Source organism: Paramisgurnus dabryanus, chromosome 13 (assembly GCF_030506205.2).
Source record: "Paramisgurnus dabryanus chromosome 13, PD_genome_1.1, whole genome shotgun sequence".
In the NCBI taxonomy this organism is placed as follows: Eukaryota; Metazoa; Chordata; class Actinopteri; order Cypriniformes; family Cobitidae; genus Paramisgurnus; species Paramisgurnus dabryanus.
The window spans coordinates 18,378,348-18,404,562 of record NC_133349.1 but is presented as its reverse complement, the minus strand read 5'-3'; the positions used below and the strand labels follow the sequence as shown (position 1 = coordinate 18,404,562).

Genomic DNA, 26,215 nt, shown 5'->3' with positions numbered 1-26,215 from the left:
ACCTGACTTAACATCCTTCTCTGCACACAGAGCTGATTATCATAAACCATAAACCACATAGACCAGAGCTTAATGTGTGGGTCAGAGAACACAGAAGACGACATCGAACTATCAGTTAACACTGCAGATTGAGATTCATCGTGAAGACAAAGTAACAGCCTCATTAAACACAGTCAGTGTGTACAGAATACAATTCAATGACTCTATGCTCCATAACGCAGGAGTTTACTGTAAACGCAAATAGGATGACTCACACAATAAAACTGCCAGTGTCATAATCACTATAGTGAAACAGTTCACACAAGAACTTTGTAATAGCAAAGTTTTGTTATTGTGTATACGGCAGCATCTTATGTTTTTATGTTTTACATTAGGCAATGATTTTCGGTTCAGTACTTATAGTTCTGTCTATAAATGCCTGGCTTTATAAAGCAATATGTAGGCTAAATCAACCTTTAAAGTATATGATATATTACATCTCGGTTAAGTTTGTAACCCTTGTTCCTTGAAAGAAGGGAACGGAGATGTCACATGCAAATTTGCAAATCGTCGGTCACGATGTGACGCTGTAGTAACCGACTGAAAGGGAAAACTTTATGTAATACATCAATAATTAACAGGTAGCATTTATTGTAAATGCATCTTATTAGTCTTTAGTCAGTTTAGAGCAAAAACAAAACCACCAAAAAGGACATTGTTACCTTATAAGAGGAAAAATCACATCAGTAAGAGTTGAAATAGTTAGTAATTTAATTCAGCAAGAAGCACATTATGACTGATAGGCAGGGATGAAGGATAGCAGCACATCTAGCTTCATGAACTTTCTCAGCTGACCTCATATATAAAAATTTGATTATTTAAGCTTCAGTCTGACATGTCAATGTCTAGTTTTTGGAAATAATATACATGTACTACTCTATTATGCAGGGGTCTCCTGATAAGGATCTGTTTTTGTGGAAACAGAACCATGTATTTAAGAGTGTATTTAGGATTGCTGTTGTTTAAGCAGCATGTGTAATATTTTTGAACCACTTGCATATGGTCTACTACTCTCATCCAAAGCTTACAAAGTAATTAAAATATCTAAATTAAGGGTAGCACATCAAACAAACCCATCCTCTACTTTGAAAACTGTATGGTAAGCATCAAAGCCTAATAAACATCCAATTTTATAAAACATTAAAAAACAATATTAAAATATTCATAGTTTAAATGCCTTGAGAATTTAAACCTTTATCCGTTTTAGCACTCTCTCTTTACACACATACAGTACGCCTGCACCCTGCCTGGGGTACAATTCAACATGAGTCAAAAATGTATGTGTGGGGGTGTCAGAGCTTTAAGGCAAATTACATAAAGTTACATAAAAAAAAATGATAACTCACTTTCAAGGGAAATAATCCAGGTATATAAAATGAATTGAGAGGTGATTATGCACGAGTCAAAGCGTGACTGTTTATCTAAGAAGCATTTTAATGAGGCAACCAATATGTGCATAAACATGCCGCGCTGGCCACGCTGGATCTCATAATCCCAACACAAAGAAGACAAGCAACACTGCAGTCTGAACCAGCCAGAAAAACTAATATTTGAACACTTTCTCAACCCACAGCTATCATTCCCGCAATTTCATATAACAATTGCACCATACAGCAGAAATAACAGTGAATTTTGGCTGAGAGATCTGTGCGCTCAGATTTCTAGTCCATCTCTCTAGAGCCAGATCGTAAAAGTGTTTGTCCACCTGTGCATCCATTAGGCAGTGTTGCTGACTGTCTGTGCGTCTAAGTTGCTTTATAGTGGGGCCCCATCTGTGTTCAGTGAGGCCTATTTCAGTGCCAAAGTCCACTGATGTCACCTTCCCCCAAGGGGCCTCATCACATGAGGGGGACAACCAGACTCACCCCAAACCACCATATACACATTTATATAGCCAACTTCTGCTCTTTGTCGATTCAGCTAGCAGGATAATCCACCACCACCACAGATTCTGGACTAAAGCCACTTCAGCCAATAGTCTTCTTAACTTAGCACATAGTGTTAAAAGGTTTAGTTGGAATGCTCCAGCCTTAAGAAGAATTTGTGTAATGCAGACATGCACTAGCAATGCATTTCAATGTTATCTGTTTAAAAATAACAAATATCATACAATATTTCCATCTATTTTTCAACCCCAAGTTCCTCCTCTCCCCCACTCCCATCTCCTTTACATCACCCTGAAAGCCCTTTCCTTTTCCAACCCATGCCTGCCCATCTCTCTCACCATCTACTATTACTCATGATGACGCTCATTATCGTATTAACCCCAATGACGGTGCATTCAGGGAAGAGACACTATGACACATGCTCAGGCACAATGACAAATTGCAAGTATAAATTGAAGCTTCTGTTTGGAAAAAAAAAGATAGAGATCCCATGCTTCTTGCAGTTCTGGGAGGGTGAAACTGAGCACCCTTACTGCTGTGATTTAACACTGTGATCTGGGCTCCTGAGCACCCAGCATGCCCGCTCATCAAGACGAATGGAGCAATGCAGTGGAATGCCCATGTGTTCTTTTAATCAACTTACCAGCTGATTTACCATGGCTGCCAGCAGAAATAGATTGTTGCAGAGATCTGCAAAAACATTGCATTATTCAAGTATAAAGCAAAGTCTTTGCTGTTTTCAAAAGCCAAGGGCAGCATAATGTAATTTCACTGCAGTAATTTCCTGAAAAAGGTTTAGACTTAATTAAGTGCTAAGGCATGGAAGTATAAATCAATAAGAATCATAATCAATATTCAGCATATGGTGAGGCACGGTGTCCCACAGGAGAGCATATGTGTGTGACGGTGGGTGTGATCATCTGGCTCGGTTGGTTTGAGCTTTGTTTCTGTCCCTTTGATCAGGCAAGCAGGTCACAGAGACAATCCAAGCTTCTGTGTGAGCCCCTGCACAGACGAACACTTTCACACAGCGTCACATTCACAATTTGAAAGCTTGTTCTGAGTCTATAACAGCATTTTAATATTTTTTGATATTATTGTCAATATAAAACATATTTGTTCTTATAAAAATCTTACACATATTTCTGTGAACTTTTTACATTCCTATCTCACAAGCGTGAATACATATTATAATTACATTATAATGTATATACATTACAAGAACTGTGATTATATAAATCTTCATATATAATAACAGTATATCAGATTAATTTACGGGCCAACATAGAACATTGATTTAGTAGTTGTTTATTTATTTAATTTTCAAGTGCAGCAAGTAGTTTAAAGGGCACATCATTTTATGCAAAATCCACTTTAACAAGGTTTGGACCAAAATTGGCAGTGTGTGAAAAAAACAACAACCCTACAATCAAAAAACACCCTCTATTTCTTTTTTAATCCCCATTAAACCAAAGCAGTCTCATTAGACATGCTGGTTTGATGCTCTTGTTAAAGGGATAGTTCACCCAAAAATGAAAATTCAGTCATCATTTACTCACCCTCATGTTGTTACAAACCTGTATAAATTTCTTTGTTCTGATTAACACAAAGGAAGATATTTTGTAACCAAACCATTCATGGAGCCCATTTACTTCCATAGCATTCGTTTTTCCTACTATGGAAGTGAATGGGGTCCACTAACTGTTTGGTTACAAACATTCTTCAAAATATCTTACTCTGTGTTCATCAGAACAAAGAAATGTATGTTTTTTTAACTTGTAGCACTAATGTGGCTTAAGATACTATTGTCTCAGACTGTATTTACAGGAATCAGATCTATTTTCAACTAAAAGCTCTCACTGTCTGTTTATAAGACAATGCGGACCTGTCGCTGATTTGCATTTAAAAGTACAGACATGAAAACAGTGCTTTTTTGCTCCTAGAGGCATTTTGGACAATACATAATCAAAATAATGAGCAATACCTTTCTGGGGTCAAATGGACAAAATATGTGCACGTCAATGTGTTTCACGTCGGTTAATCCAGCTGAGATAAAACTCTGATTATGATATTATTTTATTTATTTTATATTATTATGATTCACAAGATATACAGTATAAATGTTCTGCAGAAAGGATTTGTTTATTTTACAGTAAAATGCTGTGAAAACTACAGAAATTTGTTACAGTGTACCCAATTACAGACATTTTGGCATTTTTAATAATTATCACAATATCTGGAGTATTAGGAATAGCATTCAATATGAAGTGGTTCATTTAGGAAAACAAGTCACCTTTACTTGTATGATGAGTAATTTAGTTAATAAAATGGCACCTAGTTATTTAACCCATGCAACTATCTAGACAAGATAAGCAGGCATTTCAGAGCACACAAAGATGAAACAGGGCAAGAATTATGATCCACTTACATGTACAAGCATTTCTTTATAGTTTATTAAAATGTGTTATCTTCATAACCGGGACAGCTAGCATCAAGTATACCACTGGACCAACTGGCAAAGCCAAAAATTTTAAACTGAGTGGACCTCGATGAAATAGAGTGGACTGTGTACTCTCAAATTACACAGTTTTAAAATATAGTAGTGGTTAAATGGGTCAAATTAAGTTTTTTGAGTCATAGATCGAATAATTTTCGGATCAGCAAAAAAATAAAATAAAGTTAAAACAAATCAAGAAATTATAAGGATATAAAAAGAACAAAGTTACAAATAAAGTATAACAGTAGTATTTAGGAACAGAAATAGAATCAAATGAATAATTCTTCATTCATTCTGTAAATTAAATATAATAAAAAAATTTAAAGCTACTGTACAGAAGTGATTTTCCTTTTGCCTTCTGTTGTTTGATTAACATAAGTACACAAACATAAGCAGATTTCTTGAGGGTACTGCCACTGACCAAATCAGCATGGGTCCTTATACACATCTTTCTTTCTGAGTTGTTTGTGTTTACTTTTTAGACAGAACTTTTTTTATGAGAATAATTGCCAAGACTCTCGTATTTCGAGATAATTTTGGGTTGTCGTGGGTTTTCCAGATGGAATAATGGATGCAGTAGAGAGATATGTAAAATAATTCATTTTATTAAAGAATTGGATCTAGACAGCATAAACACAATACTGGCTCAGCCTGATGATCATCAGAGAGATATGACAGCTGAACTGCCTCTCCAAACCCAACAACTCCTATTCTTATAGTTTCATTGCAAGCTTGCGATGCACAAATTTCCTGTTTTTTAACACCTTTTAAAACAGGGTGTATGTTTTGTGTCAAGCACAGATAGATTCTGTGTTTATGTGCTTTTTAAAACGCACGTCTCCATGTGTGCGCTTATGAGTGTGTGTTTGTGCATACAGAAAACAGCTCAATTTTAACATCTTCTTGTGCTCAAACTGTCTAAAATTGCTTGAATGTTAATATTTACAAGGTTTAGAAACACATTCACACGATAAACGTTCTATATAAATAGTTATTTATTTCTGAGTATTATATATGATTTCTTCTGCTTTTCCACTAAAATATTTTGTGTCTCTTCTGACTGGGTGGGCCAGCTGTCAATCTGAGTGGGCCAGTGCCCTGCCCCTTATGTAGCCTCGCCACTGACATCAGATCTTATGGGTTCCCCAACAAGTCCCAATTTAACCCCTGTGCACTCACATACTCCATAACCACCAAAAATCTGACTCACTTTCATACTTCACATCCTCTGACATTATCAACAATAGTTTGATTATTATGTCATAATGACCCACTGACAGATCAGTTATTCTGTCATGGTGACCCACCACTCAGCACTTCCTGGTAGAATGATGCTTTCTGAGGTTATGAGCAATCTGACTCAGCATCTCTGACTCGTGCTGGACTAAGATGAGATGACTTCACACTGCAGTCTACAGAATGTGCGCTACTGTTGGCAGGAATATCAAAGAAAGGGGGAAATGCAAGAACAATCGATCTGTTTACAAGTAGAAATAATAGATTTTCTCTGAGTGCTTTTTAAAAGCATACAATCACAATCACACCCTTTCTATTTCTTGCCTCCCTTCTTTCCCTCTCTTATATTTTACTCCTACCTGCCTTTGTTGTGTAACTCCTCCTGTCGGGTTGCATTTTTTCCTAAGGGATGATCCATTCTTCATCAACATGCAAAGTGGCTGCGTTCCAGCTGTGAACAAGGGATTGAAATGGAAATAGAAGAAAGAGAAAGAACAGATTATCCTCCTCCAGCATTTGTTATGGCTTTAGCTCAGAACTGGACTATGTAGACTGCTTCAATGCAGTGCCTAATTCAAGTGTTTGAGAGATGAAAAGGGCACTAACAAGTGCACTATGGTAAGGGCACATGGTAAGTATTAAAGAATGGAACTTTCTTAATGTATGTTAATTGAAATGTCTTTAATGAATATTAAAGCTATTAGAGGTACAAAACAAGTTGAAATATTATTTTGTGGCCTTGGGCAAGTGTTTTATAGTCACTATGAATCTGTCAGTCACTCACACTACCACAATATTAACTCTAACTAGGCTACAGTATTCTTAATGTATAAATGAATAAAACAACAGCAATACAAACCATCCATCCAGTCCCAAAACAAGCTTGTCTTCTGCAGGGTTGCGGATCTCAGGTCACAGTTACCTTTAGGGTACACCCTGGATTGAAGGCAACTCTCTAAATTCTGCTGAGTTATTTTTAACCCAATGCTGGGTAAATATTGTACAGATCACATGTTGGGTTACAAATACACCTATGCTGGGTTGATTGTTAACCCAACCATGAGTTGAAACAACCCATCATTGCATTGAAACAACCCAGCACAGGTTTATTTATTAACCAAACATGTGATCTGTACAGTATTTACCTAGCATTTGGGTTAAAAATAACACAGCTAAATTTAGAGTGAGTGAATATAAACCATCAAAAGCAAACATAACTTTTGATAAACTATATAACCAATTATTTTGGTACACTTCTATTAAAAAATTGGAAAAAAAACCGGTAACACTTTATTTTACGACCCGCAAAGTACCGCGTAATTAAACCGAATTTACAGCGTACCTATTTGTAACAACAGGGTAGGTAACCTGTAGGTATAAGGGAATAATATTTTAAGTTTGGGGTAATAAGGGGGTAAGAATATGAAGAATTATAAATTATTTATACTCTAAGTATTTTATAACAACAGGGTACCTATTGTAATATTACGTGGTATGTGACTTAGTCAAGTCTATGGGGAAATTATGTTTTATTTATTTTTTATTGTGAATTTTTCATATTGACTACTGAATGTTGTATACAGTCAATGTCTACGAGCCACATCGGCAAATAAATATAACAGCATATCACTTTTATTTTAGTAGCCTATATTACTTGCTTTTAATAACAAAAGTCCAGCTGATTTAATGTGGTTATCTTTTTTTTAAGGTAAGTACAATACAAATAGCAACTTATTCCCTATTTACCAGGAAACTCCTACATTTGCGGACATATTTGAAGTGGTGCTTTGCAATTTATTTACTGTAAACACAAGTATTTTAGCCAAATATAATTTATGAAATGGCAAACCAGAATGAAACAACAGCAGATATCAGCTCCCGCTAAAGCAAAAGACGACTACATGCGTAGGCTTCTGCGCAGGTGTAGAGCGCGCGGTCGTCTGCAGGAGGTTTGCTGGAACGCGATCCTGAGGTGAAATTTCTTTAAGAGGTTTTAAAAACGTTCTACACTGTGGAGTACGACTGCGAGTGATGTCAGCAGGATCCGCATGCTGGATAAGGTGACTGGTTTTGTTAATACATGACTCACGCATTTCAAACAATGTTTTTCAAGAAAGTTGCTAGCTAACGGTAGCCGGTTAGCTAGCACATAAGTAAGCCTAAAATTTATAAACGTAACTGGCTTAGAAAACTCTGTTTCTGTCAAGGCACAGTGAAGAAACATTTACTGAAGGCTTTCATTTATGTTTTTTATATGTAATGCAGAACAGCATTTGTGAGACGACATCAACTCATCATCCGAGTGGAGTGGACAAGAACACCAACAGAGGAAGCCAAGCTGCAAAAACAATGAAAAATTGTCATGGACTTTTTATTTTAAATAAAAGTTATGTGATAATAAACATTAAGTGTTGGCTTAATTATAGTGTTTTAAAGATGTTTTGAAATAAGTTGTTTTAAAATAAAAATAACAATATTCTGTATGTTTATGGTATTTACCCTATAACAAGAGGTGAACAAAGCACCACTTTAGTTTACAGCCCGCAAATATGAGAGTTACCTGGTACATACACAGAACAATCGGGGAATAAGCCCCACTTTAGTTTACAGCCCGCAAATATAAGAGTTACCTGGTACATACACAGAACAATCAGGGAATAAGCCCCACTTCAATTTACAGCCCGCAAATATAAGAGTTACCTGGTAACTCCTGTATACATATACAGATCAAAGAGGTACAAGTTGCTATTATCTTTATTGTGTGTTATATTTTATTTGCCGACGTGGCTTGTAGACATCAACTGTAGGCTATACAAAACAGACCATATTATATAATAAGACCATATTACCCATAGACGTAAGTCATACATACCACGTAATATTACAATATGTACCCTGTAGTTATGAAATACTTAGAGAATAATTTTCCATATATTCTTACCCCCTTATTACCCCAAACTTAAAATATTATTCCCTTATAACTACAAGTACGTACTGTAGAGGTACTCTGTTGTTACAAATAGGTACGCTGTAAATTCGGTTTAATTACGCGGTACTTTGCGGGTCGTAAAATAAAGTGTTACCAAAAAACCTTGTTGGTGGCAATTTTTTTTATTGACACTGTGTCCATCATTTACATTCTAAAAATGCTGACATTTTTAACTGCGTTGGGTAAAATAAAACAAACTCAGATGTTGGGTTAAATTAATCCAGAAAATGTTTATATTTGACCCAAAAATTTAACAAACCAAGCACTTTCTGTTAAAACAACCCAGCATATGTTAAGTTACAACGCAACGGTAGGTTTGTTCTTTGAAAATAATCATCCAACACTGTTCAGAGTGCAATGAATAAACTATGCTGATACCCCATTCAAAATATACAAATTAGCCACATCATTTACATATTTTCGTGAGTATATTTGCAAATGTGTTAATTATGAGGTCACAACACATTAAACTATGATAGGCAAAAGTATTCTGACATCACAAAATGCACTGAAGCTAATTTCTCTGTCAAAATATGAACGCAAAAACCCAACCTGCTCAATCCAAGATAAAACAGGACAATAAAAGGAATAAAAGATGTTATCGCAAAAACAACAGGGATCGAAGGGCTGTGCAGGCAGCAAAAGCTGAGTGGCAGTTACAATTGCAGGTGGCAGAAATTTTTAATGGGCAGGGATCTTTGTACCCACCCAACCATTACTCCCATAGGGCAATGAATAGTATTAGCGCATTGTTATTCATGAAATGCCGTGTGTGTGTAGTGCTACAGATTTAAAACACAGTCAGACATGAGACAGCTGTAAAAGAAGCATCGTGGCTGTGATGAAAAATGAAAAAGAGGGTCATTCATATATCAAAAGGCAGGAAAGCACGACTCCCTATTACTGTAGTACAGAAGTGCCTCAGGCAAATGCATAATGTAACACTAAATATCTGTCTGTAACAGTTGAGCAGCACTAATGCTGGTTGGAACCTTTCATCTGCATTTGATGACAAGAGTATGCAGATGGGACAGAATGAGACGCTAATTTACAAGTTTGCTCTATAGCGTACGGAGTGATTCAAGTAGCCTGCATTAGACACCTCACATCCATCACAAAGTAGCACTTCAAGGTCTCTTCTGCCCCTTTAAAAGAAGGGGATAGTGTACTGTATGTGAGACAACTTGGCATGCTAATAGATGTGAGAGCTATGACACAATGTCTTCTTTCTGGAACAGTGTCCTAAAATTTCACTGTCCTGACTTTGAACGTAGCATTAGTATTCTACGCCTGTTTTTTTCCTGAGTGTTCTTCAAAAACAGGCGACAGGCACTATTCTGTATCCAGACAGCGGTCTCAATGTCCCAGTGTGGCTCTGAAGCTCTGTACTACCTGACAGACAAGCACTATGACTGTAGATGGAACATAAAAGATCTCAGTCCCAGTCCCACTCGGTCCACCCCCGTCCACTCAGTTCAGATGCATGGTCATGCAATTTAATGACTGTATAAAAAAAACAAGAAATAGAATGAGAAAGGGTAAAAGGACAAAACACTGTTGAAAAAACAGAATGTTGTGGATGCTGGTCCTCAGGACTGGAAGGTCAACCAACCAGCTTCATCAGAAAGATTATGCTGGTTGACCAGCATTTTTGCTGATGAACAACAGTATAGGTCATGTGCCGGCCCATCTAGACCAACACACAACAAGCACTGGATGCTACCAGAAATGGTAACTAGAGATTTTAAACCTTATTTACATAATTCATTACTGCACATTCATTATGAACAATAAAGTTAGGTGATTGTCTAAAATGGTGTATGTTTTTCAGTAAAGATAAGAGTAAATGGTGCTCATTTGCATTTAAAGAGACACATACAAAACAGCCCCTTTTATCCTAAAAGGGGCTTTTCAACATGTTGTAATAAATTATCTTTAGGGAATTTGGTCCTGAAACTTTACAGTCATATTCTGGGGACACCTTAGAATAATATTGCATCGTGAAAATGTGCAATATTAGGTGACCTTTAAGTAATGAATAATTACTGACGGGCTGTTGAATAATTTGAAAATAATGCACACCCAAATAAGGGTTAGTAAATGATTCTGCTTATAGCACAGTTACAATAAACATTGCTCTGGTGGTTATTTTAACTCTTTCCCCGCCATTGACGAGTTAACTCGCCAATTATGAGAAAACGCTTCCCTGCCCATGCGAGTATTTCCAGCTGTGTGTTCTTACGCAACTTATGCAACCCAGAAGTAATGCCTCATGTTAAAGAGCAAGAAATCTGTGTTTTTAGGATCGCGCTGAATGAGATCTCTATCAAAAGTCCTTCACAAAAATGGAATTATCTCAGCTTTTTGCTCAAATTTGGTGTTTTTTAAAAAATATTTGTGTGAATATGTGATTCCAAGAGAACTAGGTAGGATGATTTTTTTTGTTTGAAAGCAGAGGGTCTGTTCTTTCATTTGATATATTGTATGTTTATATTTAAGGAAGAACATTTTCTGGAAGTCATTCAACTTTTGAGAAAATCATGAAAAATGCTGGCGCTGGCTGGGAAAGAGTTAAAGGGGACATATCATGAAAATCTGACTTTTTCCATGTTTAAGTGCTATAATTGGGTCCCCAGTGCTTCTATCAACCTAAGAAATGTGAAAAAGATCAACCCAGTAACTTAGTTTTGGTAAACCATTCTCTGCAAGCATGTGAAAAAATAGGTAATTGAAATTCGGCTCCCCTTGTGATGTCAGAAGGGGATAATACCGCCTCTTAATCTGCACTATCCAACCACAGCACTGTCATTTAGTGTAGAGATCATCTCATTTGCTTTTTAAAGGACACATCCAAAACTGGACATTTTTGCTCACACCTACAAAGTGGCAATTTTAACATGTTATAATAAATTATCTATATGGTATTTTAAGCTCAAACTTCAAATATGTACTCTGGGGACACCAAATACTTATTTGACATCTTAAAAAAGTCTTGTGAAATGTCCCCTTTAAGACATTTGACAGGTCAGGGGTGCGTTTTACAGAAAAATAATCAGCACCTGTGGAACATTTCTCAACCAATCAAAAATAAAGCATCTCACAGGACTGTGGTATAAACTATAATTAATTATTTATAAAGGGCATCAGCCTTAGAAACAACCAGTTTAAAGTAACCCCCAAAAATTGTCATCTTCGCAATTCTTCTAAGATTTTTAGAATAAGATAAAAAGTTTGGGGAAAGTTGGAGAATGTGAAAATGTTAGAGAGAAACACAAACGCCAACCCTTACACACACACACACACACACACCTTTGGAATCACACATCCCTGAAGCATTCCTATACTACAAACAGCATGTTTTAACACAGATGGGCACAAGAGGAAAGTAGAAGAGAGTGCAGAAGTGGGAGAACTTTGCTACAAGTCAAAGAAACGGAGGCCTGCATTCAACTAAAACCAGAAGACGGCTGCAAGACTATCATCCCACTAACCATAACAGCTGCCATAAATAATAATCCATCATTCCTGCCATTCTAGAGAATACACTTGTTCTGATAAACCCTACTTGTGCGTGCCTGGTCTAGTTGTCTTCACTAACTGCAGGGATGTGGACTGTCACATGAGACTTAAAAAATAACTGCAGGTATGCGCATGGCTAGTGTTCACATTCTCCTGGACACTGTTTGAGTAAATATTTAATACCAGGATGTTGCAAAATTCATATTTCGGCGCCAAGGAATGGAAAGGTGGACGTGTATTGTCTGCAGAGTACAGATTGAATGCAGAATGGGTTGATGGGTATAAACCAGAGTGAGATGCTGATAAAACAGCAAAGCTGAGAACTTATAGTGAACTGTGACTTAAAAAAAAGAGAAAGAGAGAGAGAGGTAAAGTAACTGCATATAGAGCTCATAGCAAGTGAAGGAAGCAGACTCAGATGAGATAAATACTGCAGAAATGGAAGAAGTGTCTGGTTATCAGTTTGTATGATTAGATTATGAGGAGTTGTTTAAGAGGAAAGACAGAGACAGCCTCTTAAAAACATCAAACAAGCTTGTGTGTGACTGTTATTTAGGGTACCAAAGCAGAGGTGGGCAAGACAGATAATCCATCATACTGTAGATGTTTTTGATAAAGCCATGTTACATATGGAGGTGTCATCATCTCACACCCTGCTATATGATTCACTTTTCATTTGCCTCTGAACCTCTGGATTGACCAGATGCTTATAAACGTGTCAATCCAATGCATTCTCATTAAGTGCGTATAAATAGCATGCAGTGTGAAAAGTCATGCAATACATACACTAAATTCCAATTTTGCGTGCGTATGATATGCCAGCCCTTCCCATTCACTTAGTACAACCCATCGTGTTGTTTTATGTAATGTTTTTTCTGTTTTTTAAATTATTGTTGCTTGTGTTTAGGATTAGATTTGGGATTTGCTTTAGGATGTCATTTAATATATAGGGGTGATTCTCACGAAATTAGACTTATGAGGTGTCATGAAACATTTTGATAATAAAAGTAAATGCTATCAAAATAAGAAGCATACAGTTACAAACATCTCTTCATGTACTATTTTGCACAAGATTTCAAATGACATCATATGAACCAATTTTTTTCCACATTTTAAGGGAAAATTTGTCCATGACTATTTGGGTTCTCATTACCGAAACATGAATTTGTAAATGCATATATTTAATGTATATCATATTGCAGTAATGATAATTTTTGATAATGATAATCTAAAAAATTTAAATAATTTGATAGGAAATATTTTTTTAAATCCTCTAAAAAATAATGCTTATAGTAAGTTCAGACCTTAATCTTATATATGCAAAAATAAAAATTGGCTTCAAGGGCTTTTTAAAATTTCTGATTAGGTTTCTCCATGTTTTGTCTATTTTTAAACAATGGTTGCTTGGAGTTGGGGTTAGAATTGGGGTTTGGATCTCATTTTATATAACAACAGTTGTTCTAACTCCAAACCCAAGCGACAATGGTAAAAAACAGGAAAAAAATAAGAAAAAACAATACATAAAACGACACAAAAAGATGGACTGGTCTATCATATGCCTGCAAAATTGACATCTGAGTATGTATTGTACGACTTTTCACATTGCGTGCTATTTATAGACATGGGAATGCGATGGTCAATCTCATGAATCAGCTCTGCATCCACTGCAAAAAAAGTTAAAAATGCCTTGAAACCTGTGAGGATATCTAAATATTAGTGTTGTAGTCAAGACCATCTAAACCGAGACCAAGTCTTAACCAAGACCAAGACAGGCCGAGACCGAGACAAGACCAAGACTTTAAAGAGTCGAGACCAAGTCAAGACCAAGACCAGTGCAAGTCACTGCATTAAAACACTTATGATAAAATGTGGAATATGCAAATGATTAGGTACTTCTTGTCTGTGTGTGAGAAGTTGATAAAATAAACAAAGGCATTGCAGATATGTGGGAATTTATCTTTGTCTATAAGCAAATTAAAGTGAACAAACTCTAAAGAGCTGAAATCAACACAATGCAGGTGTTTTAAATAATAAAATTAGAAAAATTGTCAACGGGAGAGACCTAAACTATGCTTAAACAATGCCAACATCATATGCCAAACCTAAAATAAAATGCATAAAATTTATGATAAAAAATACATTTGTGATGTGCCATCAGTTGTGGTCTTGACCGGTCTTGAAATAAAATTCAGAGTCCTCTTTGTCTGAGACCGAGACGAGACCGAGTAAAAATGCGGTCGATTCCAAGACAAGACCAAAACCTTTAAAAAGTGGTCTTAAGACCGATCTCGAGACCGAGACCAGTCTCGAGAACTACAACACTACGAAATATTCTTAAAGCATGTTCAAGCTAACAAAAGATCTCATAAAATTTGACAGAAAAACTATTTGTCAGTGCGATAAAGAAGACTACAAATGGATAAAACATCTTACTTTTGCACATGTTATCCTAAAATGATCATCTTTTTTTATTTTTTTACAGAAATGGAACGAAAAATGAATCCCATGAAAACACAAAGGATTTTTCTTTGACAGGTGTTACACTTGGCAAATGTGTGAACCCAGATCATGTGCCAAGCAAACACACTCCAACACAGTCTTTCTAACCTGCATCTGTTCCCTGCTCGCCTTTTGCCCCCAAAACAGGTGTTATGTTTTAGAGAGCAGACCATGCCATGCGCCTGTTGAGTAAAGACAACACGGGCTTGTCCGCCCCAAGGCTGTGCCACACACACACAAGGAAGCATCACAGCCACATTTGCACACACAGACAAGATTAATGCACAAACCACCAGGATTTACCACACCACCTGCCCAAAACAAAAACAAAGCATGATGGGAAGATTAGCAACGACGCCATGAAGAAGCTGTAAGTGTCAGGGACGGTCTGAGGAAGAAAAACAAACCAGCAAAACAGCTAGAAAGAATGACTAAATGAAACAGAATGAGGGTCGGAGGTGGGCGGCACATCATGAAACTCTACCAACTGCAAGTATTTGTTTAGATAATGAGTTCTGCGAGTGTTTCTACTCAGTGTGTTTATTTTTCTTTTTACACAACCAACCAACAAAACCAACAACGACAACTCTGTGCGCAGTTCAGATAGTGGACAGTGAGATGGTGAGAACAGAGGAAAAGAGAGAAGAAAAAATATTTACAGACACTTTAGCACTGTGTGAAAAGAAAAACCTCTGTATGAATAGATACTGGAAAGCACACATACACAATGGTGTTCGTCTGTGTTTGGAAAAGGAGAATGCAAAACGAAAGCTTTATTTAAACAGGAACATTAAAATGTATCAATCATATTACCTCATTCCATCACTGCCTTTAGTCACATTGACATTTTGCCCTAATCTCAATATCCTCCAGGTAAAAGAAGACTGGTAGAGACAAGACCAGTGTGTCAGGATATGAAGGGTGATGAGTGGCATCACTGATAAAACCGCTATTTTAGAAGCAGATGCTCAACCCAGAAATCCTCAAATCAACACATATGCAATGGAAAACTACAGATCCTTGATAGTTCCAAAGTCGTTTTTGCTGGCATTAAAAGGTTTAGGGATTACCTGAGAGCACAGTCATTTAATTATCTAATCTCAATAATACAGTAACTATCGCTTTAATCTACTCTATATACACGCACATGTTCCATTAGGGAAACAATGCCTTGGAAAGGTTAACAGACGAAACATCAAGGCTGCAGGGCTTGGAGCCGCCAGCGACAGAGGAGGCCAGACTAGATCTCCACAGTAGCAAGTGAACAAACAGCAACACCTCCTCAACCAGCATTCTTTACATTCTCCTCCATCATCCAAAGACATGTTTATCTTTCTCCCGTGCTTTCAAATTACAGGGTAGAGAAAAAGAGAAGGGGGCAGGTGAGAGGGGGAGGGGCTCAGGTGTTCTACAACAGCTGGTGCTCTAAAAAACAGAGATGGAACAAGGATGAGAGAAAAGGAGGGAGGGAGAGAGAGAGAGAGAGAGAGAGAGAGAGAGAGAGAGAGAGAGAGAGAGAGAGAGAGAGAGAGAGAGATGAAATGTTAAAAAAGAATAACTTTGATGAAGGATAAATGCGGAAACTGCTGACTGATTTTGTAAACACTTTTGTTTGTACACACAGTCACAGATAAATTGTCAGAGTGGGTAGTGTGGACACAGAAAATGACACAGACTCTGCCGCTTTTTATCAGGGATCATCTGAACACACATTTGGTTCAGAAAACGCAGTACAGTAAACAGTAACTCAAATTACCTCCTAAACACAAATCCTCTGTGGGGCATTCAAAACAGAATTTTTGTTAAGTTATATTCATAAGACATATTCCCACAATTTGGAAAATGGACCGCAGTAGTACTAAAAATAAATCATGATCTTTGCTTCCCTCTGCTGTTTAACAGCAGTAGTAGTCTGTAAGTCATATTCAGCAATAACGCCAGCTAATGGTTGATAAATGTATTACATTAAGCTAACAGAACTGAACTGTAGATGAACTGTAGGCCTACCGTTTAACACAACGATCATGTTGCTTCTGCCATTTCATTTTTATTCCTTGACAAGCAATTGTTGTTATAACAGTTAAAGTGTATTAACAAAGTTTTTTTGTGCGTTAATTGTATAACCACAGTACAATTGTGTTGTTTAACTACCTGTACTTGGTCAACTATAGCAAAACCATGGTTTACTTGATTATTATGTAGGCTACTGCAGTGATATGTGAAAATCAATCATGGGCAGTTTCCCAGACAGGGATTAAATTGAACCAGGAATAGTCATCGTTATATTGGGACATTAAGTATTTTTTATTTTTTATTTTTAACAAATAAACCTTTTTTACTGGTGTGCATCTTTAGACAATACAATGCCACTGACATATTTTAAGGTATTCAGTTAAGAAAACTCAAACATGTATTTTAGTCTGGGACTAAACTTAAGCCATGGACAGGTATTAGACTAGTGCTAGACTAAAATAAATGTAAGAGCTGTCCAAATTGCAAACAACTTGCACTGACATATCTTAAAATACATCAGTGCCCTTTGTTTTGTCTCAAAATGCACACAAGTAATGTTTTTAGTAAGGCATGTTTGTTAAAACTAGTTATATTTCCTAAACAAATGTCTAGTCCTGGTTTAAAATAATCCCTGTCCAGCCGGTTGCATAAAACTTTAAGACTAGACTTAAAAGTTAGTCATGATTTTTTCTTCAAGACTGATCATAACTGTTTTAAGTATGTTACATAGAAAGGTAGATTGGTCTAATTTAAATCCAAATAATAAGACTGATTAGCCCTAACTAATTGCTAGTCAGAATCATTCTTAAAACGCAGTCTTAACGTCACGGCTATGTTTATGCAACCGGCCACTACCACCCCATAGAGTAAGAGCCTAGACCAGCTTTAAAAGAGACCAAAACACAGCTAGACCCGCTTGCTACACCAGCAAAACCAGCTTTCTACACTAGCATATGTTGGTCTTAGCTGGATTTTTTCATAGGCTAAAATAATGCATTCTTTAAAATATGCCTACCAGGTGCACATTGTATCTAATTTTTCTAGCCAGCAACCATATCCCCTGTAGCCTAAAACTGGTTGCCCACTTAAGCTAAATAGGGTTGAGCCTGGTCAGTAGGGGAGAGTGGGGCAAAGTGAGCCAGTGGGTAAGTTGACCCACTGCCTGTATCTATGCAACCATACAGATTTGTAGCCATGTGACCACAAATCAAAGAGAGAAGTATGACTTTTTTTACAAAAAGAAAAAACTGTTTTTATCCGATCCAAGTAAAATTTATGCATGTCAGGTATAATGGCTGTTATGTCAAAGCATATTTATCCAGGTCTAAATATTTATACGATACATATTGGTGATAGGCTAATGTAAAAAAAAAAAACATGTGAATGATTTAGCTGAAGATTAATCTGAATGATTAAACTAGGCAGTTTTCCCAAAATGTTGGCTATTGGGCAAACTGAACCAAATGCTGTGGGGCAAACTCAACCAGCGGTTCAACATACCCATTAGGCACTGAAACCACTTTAAATAAAGTTGTTTATTTAAAAAAATATTTCTGTGTAGTTTCACATAACTGATTTGTTCATTTGTAAACATTTTAGAAACCATATCATGCCAAACCATTACAATTTTTATTCATTTAATTTTATGCATTTGGCATAAAAATATCTTGCGTTTAAAGGTGCCATAGAATACAAAACTGTATTTACCTAGGCATAGATAAATAATAAGAGCTCTGTACATAATGACATATTGTGACCTCAAACGCAGTTGTTTCCTCCTTCTTATGTTAACCTTGTGCTCGCAAAAGACCACTGTAAAACAAGCCAATCTCAACGTAACATCAACTGTGAATGTCACAGTTGAGATGTACTCCCCAACATTAAATTACACAATAAATTAATAACATAAAGTTGTTAAAATGCTAAAAACAAAGTTGTGACTGATGAGTTAGCGCTACATGCTAATTAATGCTATATGCTAGCATTTAGGCTGAAGTTCTACTATTGACATTACAATTCGTTTTGCAGGTCCATACTGAAAAAAAAAACTTCTCACTCATCCATTAAAAATCTCCAAACAATAGTAGTTCCTTAAAATCTGTATTTTCGTCTGATACAGGCTCAACCATATAAGGTCTGTTTACTAATGTGAGCTACTGGCATGAGCCGCAGAGCAATCAGAACATTCAAAGGACAAATCTTAGTGTTGTAAATGGACATGTAAAAACGTTTCTGGATAATCTTTGCACTTAATAAAGTCACAAACCTTCTATGTAAATATCAAAGAACAATTTAACATTATTTCAATGCATTCTTTGGCACCTTTAAAATTACATTTAAGAAAAGTGTTAATTTTTAAACTATGTTCAGGTTTAAACAATAAAAGTCAGTGGGTCAGTTTACCCCTTCACATGTATCAACTTACCCCTCAGCTGGGCCAAGTTGAGTCACAAGAACACTTTTTTTTGAGAAACCATTTTTCAAAGCCCTTTGTTGTGAAGGCATTCCTTGATGGGTTGATGTTTTTGTTTGACTTCTGTCTCATTTTTTTTATTCAGAGAAGGCAACATATGTAAAAATCGGCTCATCTTACCCCACTCTCCCCTACTTGGATGGGAGACCTCCTAGAAAAACTATATAGGTGGAGGTGTTAGTGAGTCCAGCAGAGGGTGCTCACCCTCTTGTCTGTGTGGGTCCTAACAGCCCCGTGCATAGTGATGCGGACGCTACACCGTCAAAAAGCAGTCCTTTGGATGAGACATTAAACTCTCTGTGGTCGTTAAAAATCCCAGGATGTCCTACGAAATAAGGTAGGGTTGTGCCCCCGCACCCGGGCCAAACTTGCCCATTGGCCTACTAATCATCCCTCATACACCGTGTCTCCTCTCCACTATTAAGCTGGTGTGTGGTGGGGATTCAGGTGGATGTTGCACATTGGTGGTGGTTGAGAAAAAAAACCCCTTTCATATGTAAATTGCTTTGAGTGCTGCAGAAAAGCACTATATAAATGTAACGAATTATTTTAATGTTGACCTAATGAATTTGACAGAACACCACATTAATTCATGAACCGTTATGTGTCGGTTTATCATTTATAACAATTCAGAAACATTATATAATGTATATTGAAAAATTTTACAAACCAACATAATGCTTTGGTGATAGGTAATGGGGCTGAATTGGCCTCATAGCCTAGACCAGGGATTTTTGAAGCGGAGGTCCCCAGACAATTTTGTAGTTAATTCATTAGGCTACATGAAGTATGTTTCAGAATAAATGTTTGTTTCTTTCTATTATGCTTTTGTTTGAGTCCTCTTTATCTTACTGGTGTTCATACTCATTGTAAAGCTGCTATGAAGCAAGATGTGTCAAAATTGCTGCCTGCAGTACAAACAAATAAATAAAAAAGTTTGCCTTCAAGTTTATACATCAGGCTTTACTCTGTGTGGCCAATAATATTCCTTATAAAAAAATATGGAAATGTTTTATATATTTAAAAAAAGAATAACTATCCTTGGCATGATAAGGTTAGAAAAATCTCTGCCCTAGACAGCCACACGATGGCACTGTTGACTTTAGTATACAGCAGCCACATTGCACTGCTCAAAATGCCATTATACTCCATTTATGCGTTTACTGCTTAAAATTTTCTGCCAAAATTAACAGCAGGGAAAGACAGACACTTGTCTTAATGACTAAATCAATCAGCACCCGTGGCAAGAAGTGATGAAATGAATACAGCAGTTTTCTTCATCAAATTCTTGGAACAACATGCAAGCAATTTCCATGATTCACTTTCGAGTCCAAATTAATGCACAATATGATTCAAGGACTCAAAAAACATCATGCAGTCGCTAAAACTAACAAACTAACTCAAACACATTTTTACAGAACACAAGATAATGACATTAGGAAGTCAAAGTACTTTCATGGTTCGACTTCGGTTTACTCAAATTAAAACAAAACACTGGATTGAGTTTCTCACAAAAGTTTATTGTACATTTATAATTTCTTGCTCGCAGCAGCAACCTGTAAAAGAACAGGAAGAGACCAGAATTAACAGACATAAGAAAAAGACAAATGTGCAGTTAATCTTTAAATCACCCCAATAAACCTTTAGAAGTGAACAAACAGCTGAAAATATTTTGCTTATCCAGTGCTGGGTCTGAGATTAGGAGGTACATGCCGTTTTAATCAGACATTTTTGCTCAAGCCATTAACAAGTAGCCAAGTATATAAACAGAGCTCTGGAAGATGTCAGAGAGCAAAAATAAAGCCAAGGCAAGCGCAACAAGAAAAATCACATTAACTCATCTGAATTCAGCTCATTAGGGGGATCAAGCAAAATAAAATGCGCCATACGGCAACCCAGCGAGCATGAAATTCAATCGGTTTGTTTACTTCCTCCAGCACTGGACTGGCACACAGTAGCAGCTAGCAGAAGGACCAGTGCAGGACCAACACACAAGCTTTTTGGGGGGAATGAATTTCTTTCTTCAATACTGTTTCCTACCCATTTACAATAGCAAAGACATTGTGGTTTTCTGAACCTAAACCTTCAAGGTATTTAAAAGCTTCTAGAACAGGTCGATGAGACTTAACAAATGGATCAGTTCATTCATGCTGCGACTCATTCATCTTAATTACTAGGAAAATGGTGATTGCAGGGCTGAATTCAAGGAGCATTTAATGAGAAGCTGTATTTAGTTTCAATTCAGAACCCTGATTAGCACGCTAACAAACTTAAGAAAAATCAAAGTTCCAAATGCTTACCTGCCCAGCAATTCTGTCCAGGTCTCTGGTCCCCTGAGGGGTCAGTCTACGCCCACTGGTAAAAAGAACCAATTCAAAATAAGTTAAAATCACCCCACAACTATTCATCACACCACAAACTTACACAGATGTGGTCAAGCAATCAATGCAAGTGTTATCGTACACATTACTAAAAATGTAAAAACGTACAAAGCCCAAAGAAAGTTACTGAAGGGCACTCACCCATTGGGGTCTTTCTCCACCATCTTAAGGCCTTCAAGGGCCTGGAGCACTTTACGGGCCACGTTCTTGGAGCCCACGCTGAAGTGAGAGGGACACACACCGTTCCTCTTACGCCCGCCGTAAATCTTGGTCATAGCGCCCACACCAACACCTCCACGTAGGTACAGGTGACGAACTGTGGAGGCTGAGAGAGAGGAGAGATAGGGTAAGGGAATTGGACATACTTAAGCCTGAAGATAACCAAGCAATGAGTAGCCACACTTTTCAGTCCAAGACGGAGAAATCTGATGCAAGACATACAGAAAAAAAATCAGCTCACATTCAAAATCAGTAACAGCCATTTTTAAAGACTAAAACTGCTCTTTATTTTCTACATGGTGTTAAAGGCACCTGTGATGAATATCTTACTGACAGAAGCACCATACACCCCAAAATGCTGACACGCACTAACATCAATAACAAAGCCTAAGCCTGCCACAAAAGCCTGCATTCAAAATCCATTATTTTTAAGCAATAATAAGAAACATCGTGTTCCCTAACTCATCTTTAAAAACATTTTTGTTGTGCTCAGGACATTCTCAAACAAACTCCACACAATGTATTTTAATATTAATCCACAAAAATCAAATAAGAGTTAGGAAAATCCATGGTTTAAACAAAAGGACACACAAAATCAAGTTTAAACCAACTGCTGTTTAAATAATTTACAGAAAACGGTGATCTCAAAACAAAAATGATCAGGGCTGGACGATAAAACAAAATCGATATGTACCGTCGATACACCTTTGCCGGTAACAATAGGGGGAATCCGTTCGATGTGACACCTGGTAACGCATTGCTAAAACTGCATTGGACTACATTACATTGCCGTTCCTAGATCTTTATCAGGACATATAATAGAATGAGTGACAAGCAAACAGACAACAAGTGTTGCTGTGGGGTATGGTTGCGCCATCGCCCTGTAACAGGAAAAGGACAAAAATGTGTAAAAATGCTCAGCCACAGCACTCATATTTATTTCCATAATAAAAGGAAATGTTAGATCGCCAGTGTGGCAGTTCTTTGGTTTTTTGCATGGGAACAATGTTGTGTGTAAGCTGTGCATACTTGAGGGTACACGTCAGCGCAGCTTTCAAAGTATACTTGTTGCGCCTACGCGCGGATGGCAGTTTCTATACAGTTCAGTCGCACATGTGCAACCATTAAATTTGACCTTTTTTTGGTGATGTGACACTGAATTTTAAAATTGAGCACATTGTACTTTCTGCATCTATCATCAAAGTATTTATTAGTAATAATGTGAATATTTGGTTCGCATGTTGATTATGGTATGTGCCCCTAAATTTTCTGGTTGCGCCCCTAAAATTTTTAGTTGGAGGCCACTGTGCTCCTAGTGAAAAAAGTTAGTCTGGAGCCCTGTGCTGAACTAAAACTGTTTGTTTGCCTTAATAAGGTGTGTACATAAAACATACAGTGGTTAAATTAAAACTTCTCTACATGTCATTTTTTTAAAAGCTTAATAAAATGTAGCGATAATGATCGCTATCGAATGATATTACACGTTATCGATGATAAACATTTTCACTCTATCGCCCAGCCCTAGATCAAAGATAAAAAAATTACATTACAGCCAATGACGTAACGACTAATATAAAGGCCAATTCACACGGCTCTCAAAAAAACACCAACCAACAAATGTTGGTTGGAGTTTGCTGGATCACTGTGATTTGGCCTTTTACAAGTCTGTTATCAACTGGCTATTATACAACAGTTTATATACAACAACAGGGTATTAAAGGAAAATGTCATGGGCGACAACTGGAAAAAAAATTATAACATACATTCATATTTTTTTCTGGGAAAAGAAAGCATCACTCTCCCTGTCTTTGTCAGACTCTTTTCTATCTGCAATAATCTAGAATTTTGACTATAGGCATTTTTATGGAAGTTTTAAAATCATTTGGTTATTGAAAACTATCGCACACTGCAACACTCAACATTTGCAATGTTATGGTTATTTCGGAAAATCCTGCAGCCCTAGTACAGATAAAATCATTATTTACGGCATATACTAATGCACGGTTTACCACACCAACACTACTCATTTTTTAAGGCTTCCTAATCAAACACACCCAAATTCACAGAGGAGCACATTAGTAGAGACTTCAAGATGGGAAATAATGGGGTTAGATGTGGGAGACATCCAAAATAATCCAATTAAATTTTTTAAACTAATACACTGTTTAAATAAACTACCAATTCCTCTTAAATATTTTCTTTTACAATTATTCTGATTCACTTTTGATAGATATAACAAAATATATAAGAAACCTACAACACGAGGCCAACGTATAATACTTCAAATGAACGTGTCAACACACAGCATCCTTGCTCTTCATATTTACATCTCCACTCAAGTTATCATAAGACTGAATTAATTTTCTGCCATGAATTTGCATTAATTCTTGCAACAGGTGAAGACTCACCAGCTCTGATGTAGAACCAGTTGTCATCGCAGGGAGCCAACTCTTTATGCTTGGCAAGCTTAACAATGTCAACCCAGTCTGGCACCTTTACCTTTCCTGACCTGTAAAGACATCGAGGTTCAAAGACAAGAGAAACCACCCAATGCATTTTTACTATTAAGGTCCAAGCCATCGACGCAGGCATGTGAATACAATCTTTATCGACCAGCGTGGTATACTCACTTCTTCAGGAAGGCTGCCAGCGCACGGACAAACTCCTGCTGGTTGACGTCTTTCACCGTTACACCACCGCCTGGCATCTGAAACAACAATTAAACAATCTGATTAAATATCACAAAACCTTTCTAAATCAGAAAAACAGATATTGGTGGCTTCCTGTTCTACATTTAGAAATAAAATATTTTTGAACAGACGCCCGCTCATCTATCTGGCGTGTTAGCCGTGCTGCTAACGACCACGTTTATACCAACGCGGTAAGCATCACAACAGAGCGCATATACAAAACACACCGATTAACAAATAACACGCCTGTTGTGTTGGACTACACATGTCGAATTGTAAAAATTAATTTTTGACATCGGAACCGATGTTTAAAGTGAGACATATTGAATAGACCAGGCCCCAGTATATGCATGGGCGCAGCCATTATACATCAGAGCTTCGTAGCGTGACATGCGATCTGAATTGTTTAAAAATAATGTATTCTGCTATATTTCAATGGCTGTTTGGTGTAATTTGGGGTAAATACGAGTATTGCTCAAATAAAGAAATGTTTCTTGGAGCGAACTACCGGCAAACAAAGCTTAAAATCCACTTTATTGCACAGAAAGACACGGAGAATGTTTTACCTTGCTTGTGGACAGCAAAAGGAAGAGGGACTTGCGGGGTTTCCTAGGCGTGTTAACAGGGGCGAATCACGCTCAGTATCGCGAGATTTGAACAGACCGTAATGACTGGAGTGAGCGGTCATCTTAATTTTGTCTCTGTAAAACGTATTTATTTACAGGATTTTATTAGAAATCGTGTGCATTGTATTGACACACTGATAAAACAAATATAAAAGAACGTAGTGGATATATTTTGAAATATGAGTGCAACGTTACATTATACAGAATTGAGATTATAAAACATCAAACACACACACATCTATCTAACCGTATCTATCCATCCAGGCAGGCAGTCAGACTATTGAATTATACATAAGATTAAATTTGTGTTTTGCTACAACCTTTTATTTTTTTTAAGAAAAGCAATAAAGCAGACTTATTGAACCGTGGCTGACTATTATTTTATATCCTGCTGAGAACTGAAAAAGTTATGCTTATTGACACCTAAACTTCCAAAGAGAAAGCTCTTCTTCAACAGTTTTGTATTCTCTTGTGATGTCTGTTTACTATGAGCAGTGTTGTCACCCCCCCCCCCCCCAAAGAAGAATTTGAATGAAAGAAAACATTAAATGATACAAAGTAGTGCTAATGTCAGTAGCCATGTTTTTCTAAGGTTACATTTATGATAAATGTATTTTATAAAATGTCATTAAACTAGGGGCCCCCCAAGTCCCATCTCGTGCCCCCAGTTTGAGAACCACTGCTGTAGAGAGAGTGTACACATATCTTTGTTGGTGTTGATTGTGTTCTTTGACATCTTTATGTGTTTCTGGATGAAATGGATGTTTATTTATGGTGGTAATGGAATCCTTTGTACTGATCTAATGGAAAGGGCTGTTCTGCTCACGCACCTGACTGAACTAATAAATCTACACACTGCTTAGAGAAGGCAGAAGATGAAGTCAGAATGGATTATGAGTATGTGTTTACTCTGTCCATCAGCACACAAGACCTACAGAGCATACTAAAGGCAAAGGGATTTAATAATGAGATAAATAGTAAATGATTACTCTAGGCTAGAAAATTCATATCTTGTCCAATTAAAGTCATTTTAAAAACTTACTCTCACATGTTTTGCTTTTTAATTAGCACATTTCCTATTCCTTAGTTCGAGGAAGACCATGTATCCATGTGTTTGTTGTATATCAGGGCTTATAGTTGATTAGCTG

At 36.9% G+C, this 26,215-nt stretch overlaps 1 protein-coding gene across 1 annotated transcript; it reads right to left on the bottom strand.

Annotated features, from left to right (window-relative positions):
* Positions 1-20,650: 20,650 nt before the first annotated feature.
* Positions 20,651-25,085, bottom strand: rps19 (ribosomal protein S19). The gene is made up of 6 exons (XM_065245689.2): positions 25,008-25,085; positions 24,382-24,458; positions 24,160-24,260; positions 21,674-21,857; positions 21,452-21,506; positions 20,651-20,707 (listed from the first exon to the last, which is right to left on the bottom strand). Exons 2-6 carry the CDS (start codon positions 24,456-24,458, stop codon positions 20,681-20,683), a joined length of 444 nt encoding a protein of 147 aa, XP_065101761.1. The 5' UTR covers positions 25,008-25,085; the 3' UTR covers positions 20,651-20,680.
* Between the last annotated feature and the right edge of the window lie 1,130 nt (positions 25,086-26,215).

Coding starts and splice junctions, on each gene's coding strand:
- rps19 (XM_065245689.2), bottom strand. CDS start 24,458: ATGCCAGGCGGTGGTGTAACGGTGAAAGACGTCAACCAGCAGGAGTTT. Junction 21,858..24,159: donor CTGGTTCTACATCAGAGCTG/GTGAGTCTTCAC, acceptor CCTCTCTCTCAG/CCTCCACAGTTCGTCACCTG. Junction 20,708..21,451: donor TGGACAGAATTGCTGGGCAG/GTAAGCATTTGG, acceptor GTTCTTTTACAG/GTTGCTGCTGCGAGCAAGAA.